This window comes from Clarias gariepinus, chromosome 19, assembly GCF_024256425.1.
Source record: "Clarias gariepinus isolate MV-2021 ecotype Netherlands chromosome 19, CGAR_prim_01v2, whole genome shotgun sequence".
NCBI classification, from domain to species: domain Eukaryota; kingdom Metazoa; phylum Chordata; class Actinopteri; order Siluriformes; family Clariidae; genus Clarias; species Clarias gariepinus.
Window position 1 is genome coordinate 8,974,089 of NC_071118.1, and position 4,807 is coordinate 8,978,895.

The window sequence follows — 4,807 nt, forward strand, 5'->3', positions numbered from 1 at the left end:
TTGTTCTCTGCACGGTCTATCTGCACTGAGAGTTTGTGTGTGTGTGCATGGAGAGTTTGTGTTTGTGTGCACGGAGAGTTTGTGTGTGTCCGCGCGCCCGTCTCATACTGTACTGTAGGTGTGTATGCACAGAGAGTTTGTGTGTGTGTTTGTGACTTTATCTTCTTCTTCCACGTGCTTCCAACCAAACAACCCTGGCCTCCAAACTCAGAAGCCTACGTGTCATAACCGATAACTGCTCCTTTGATCTGCTGGTTACAGCGGGACACTGACTGCTGATCAGTGTAAAGTAGCCTGTACAAGCTAAGCTCTTCCCCAAAAATAGTGTAAATGTCTGCAGCAAACACTAAAATGTTAAAAATTTAATTAAACAAATATATAAATTAGATTTTCTTTATACAAAATATTTTCATTATATATAAACTCATGCTAGGGTACTTTTACTACGCTGAAGTACCATTTAAAGATATTTAATCATTTCTCTTTTATTTGCTTACTTACTTACTAACTAGAGAATGCTTTAGTAAAGGTCTCTAAAACAACGGCCATATGAATGACAATGAAATATTACAGAATGTGCGAGTTGACGTCCATGCATCAATCACTAACCATTAAAATGATGGATTTGAATTAAAATGGCGCTTATATATATTGTGGCGTGGGCGGGCGGCGGCTGACGACCATCATGCCTTGCGGGAGGGATTTCTATGTGTTCACCCTGTTTGGGAACTTTAGTGAGGTTGGTGGCTTCAGCCATGTTTGTGTGTTAAGTGTGTGTGTGTGTGTGTTTTCCATGCTGTACTGTGCCGGTAAAATAAAGTTCTCCCAGCCATTGCATTGGGCAGCAATCAAGCCAACTTGTATCTCCAACATCCTTCTAGTGGTAAAAACGCTACAATATATTCGTGTTAAATTAAATTCCTTAATCATCGTGTTCACCCACGGGCATAAACACTGGAACAAAAGTTCTGGGGAGGAAACTTTTCCCGTTTTTTTTTTTTTTTTGCATTGAGTTTAATCATCCAGCACTTTTAGTATTCATAGCAAAAGCAACCCAACAGTGTGATTAAAGTACCTGTGTTTACAGAAACCCAGCATTTTTTAGTGTACTACTACTACTAATGAATGGACAAAGCGCAGTCAAACCCCAGTATTGTATTTAGTGAGTAGCATATATTTTTGTGTTTGTTTCATTTCATGTCTGTTGTTTTATTGATATATCTGCACACGCGTTTATCAGCCTTTTGATCAAAAAGCCGCAGGCACAACTCGCTTGCACTTTGCACAAGTCAGTGTTTGTTGTTTAGTGTATATTTAAAGCGCATAAACACAATAAAACAATATTGTTTTAGGCTAACATATCATAAATTTTTGTATAATCAGTTGTAATAAAAAAAATAAAATAAAGAATAAATACATATAAGTATTAACAGTTTGAGCTCGACATGTTTATGAGCTCTGTTGCTTGCTGTCAATGGTCGCCTAAGAGAGATAATACATTTTCGGCTTCAGTAGACACACAATACTTCAGACTGAAACACGACTGCCCTCTACAGGTAATAAAGGGCATTTTCACAGCTTGCCGCGCGCAGCCGTGCGTTTTTAATGGCGACATCTGTCACAGTGACAAAATCAGAATGCAATATCATTGACGAAAAAAGACAAGACTAAAATGTGGTTTAAAAATATAAATACTAATAAAACATTTGTCTTTATTTTCATCAACATTTAATTTCCTTCACAATCCGCTGTGATACAGTGTTCATTCATTATGGCGCGAGCAGTGGTGTTTGAATAAAAAAGTCATGGCGACTTTATCATTGAAGATAACTATTGCGTGTTTAACACAGTTTGACAGCTAAGCTGCCGGACCTGATAGATTGCCCTGTCGACTGCACAAGGACTGTGCAGCTAAACTGGCAGAGGTCTTTGCCACTATCTTTAATCTGTGGCTGTCCACATCATGGGTTCCAGCATACTTTAAAAAATCCACTATAGTATGAATTCCCAAAAGATCACATATTAGCTGTCTTAATGATTACAGACCGGTCACACCTTATCCTTATCAGCAAAATGTCTGGAGAGGTTGGTGATCAAGCGCATTAAGAATGTCATACAATATCAACTGGCCCATCTCTGGATACTTGCATAATGCATTCTTATATAATTTAACAGTATAATAAATTTAACCCATATAATTAGCTTCCTAACACCATTGTTCTAGTTACATTTTGATTGCTATTATAAATATAGTCTTTCATTTCAACCCCAACAATGGCTAATAAAAAAATACTAAATAAAATTTTCAATTACAATTTACAAAGTACTTCATGTCAGGTTTGAATGGTAATTATTTAGTATCTCATTTTTTTAAAATTATTGATTGAATGACATTTATTTAACACTGTCACAAAGCTTTTACATTTAAAATAATAATATTTGTGCAATATATTTGTAATACAATAACATTTTTCCTAAACTAGACAGATTTAACAGTGTGAAGCTGTTGCTGGTAGTTAAAAGCAATCGAGTAGATCAGCATTAGAGCGCAGCCACTGAGTTTAATAGGTGACTTTGACAGAATAACAAATTTCATGGTGTGTCGGACTAGTTTTCCTGAAATAAATATATCATTATGTCACATATCTTGGACATTTATTCCAAATAATTTTTACATGTGGCAATACAATAAAAAAAACACTGCTTAATTGAGCCATTAATTGTTTCCGAAGTCAAAAAGTAAATGAATATCTAGTGTGCTTACTACAGTATATGCAGCTTTTTCACCTTTACTTTAAATCAACATAAATTATATGATTAAGTTATAAACAACTTAACTATTATACAGTCCTCACTTTAGTCCCTTTGGCATGAGAATGTGTAAGTTATTTCATCTGCATGCAAACAATCAGTGTGTTTTTTTATTGAAACATATAGAGAAGTTGCGTGTCATAGACCTGAATCAAGACCCATGGTATGGCGAGTCTTCTGAGTTACAGAGTTAGCTGCCTGACCATTTATTCTGTATTTTTAACATTACATTATACAACAGTATATATTTCAATTTCAAATGTTTTAATATCCCTAAGAATCCAAATAATTGCTATAATTTACGTTACATTTACACTAGACTTGTATTTGCCTGTGGCACAGCAAAAATAGTATACAAATAAAGGCCGCACAGCATCATCTCTCAGTCCATAGATAAGTGGGCTTAAGCAGCGTGGCAGGACCACCAGAAACACATAGTTTAGATAACGCAAGTCCATGAAGAGGCTGTTGTTGACAGTCATTGCCTCAGCTCGTTCTATAGGGCTACAAAAAAAAGACATGAGGCACAGACCCAGCTGAATGAGGTGCATCCCTATAGTTCTGTGAGCTTTTAAAGCAGAGTCTTTTTTAGAGGAAATGGATCTGGTTGTGATTAAAATTCTGACATATGTAAAAAGAATTATCATAGACACAGAGACAAAGTAGAATATGTAAAAGCCCTGAAAAGCATCCAGTTGCCACTGTCCTATGAAAATTCTTTCTCTTGTGCAAAATATTTGTGAAGTTAAAAATTTAGGATCTGTCACTACTACATAAAGCAAATCAATAGTAAGTTGCACTAGACCCATGAACCAAATAATTCCAATGGCAATATAAGTTCTTCTCAGAGTGGCTATTTCAGCATGTCTTAGAGGAAAGCTTATGGCCACATAACGCTCTAGTGACATTAGAGCCAGGTTTAAAGGTGCATTACGGAAAGTTGTACTTGAAACAAAAACTAAAAAAGCACAAGCATACATAACTACCCTGAGATAGGCCAGACCTAAAACATACAACAAAGAAGAAATTAAGAGCTGAACTGAATCATTGATAAGCATGTGGTTAAACAGAATATAACGTGGAGTGTCTTTAAAAACAGGCTTGCTCCAAAGAGTGTAGATCATGATGCCATTCATATAGACAAAAAATAGCGACATTAACATTGCAAAACTAGCTTTAAATATTGCTGCCTCAGTCACTGTAATCTGAAATATTTGCTGATGTATAAATAAACCTGCAACTGTGCTTTCATTATTAACTGACATAATATGATGCAAATTAGAATGATACAGTAAACTGTACTATTTACAGATATAATTAACAACAGAGGTCAAGTCACTACAAATCACATAATCTCCACCACAGAACACCACTTTTATATGTGTCCCCAGCTCTGAAGAGTAATGTAGTTGTGCGCTGATGGTTATTAGGCACTTTATGAGCCCTAGAGAGAGATGATGACATATTCCAGAGTGTAACAATAAATCATATGTTTAGACCTTCCTGGAAAATTATGAGTTAGTTTTCAGATGTTGTTATTTATGTGATGCTTTACATATGTATTTCATATAATGCAACCACAGGGGGGCACAATCCAGTATCTTCTTGTGCCAGTCCCTAGTTTGGATAAATGCAGAGAGTTGTGGCAGGAAGAGCATCTAACGTTAAACATTTGCCAAATCAATGATGTGGCTGCCATACCGAATTAATCAGGCCTGGGTTAACACCGACCGCCACTGAAGCTCTTCTGTTTACTTTTTAGCAATAGATATCATAATGTGCATTTGGTGCAACACACTTATGCAATATCACGTAATGAAAAATATATATTCAACTAGATGTGCCCACGACTTTCGTTCACATTAAATTTAATTGCACACTCATCAGCACGTTCAACACCATCTGTTGAATTTGCACTGGATGGAACTGAAATTTGTTCATTACTGTGAAGTGGGTAGAATGAAGGTGTGAAATCATATTTATTAAGTATATTTCA

General features: G+C 35.8%; 1 protein-coding gene across 1 annotated transcript; it reads right to left on the reverse strand.

Moving 5' to 3' along the window:
* Window positions 1-3,110: 3,110 nt before the first annotated feature.
* Window positions 3,111-4,082, reverse strand: LOC128507710 (odorant receptor 131-2-like). The gene has a single exon (XM_053478782.1). The coding sequence runs from the start codon at window positions 4,074-4,076 to the stop codon at window positions 3,111-3,113; it is 966 nt and encodes a 321-aa protein (XP_053334757.1). The 5' UTR covers window positions 4,077-4,082.
* Between the last annotated feature and the right edge of the window lie 725 nt (window positions 4,083-4,807).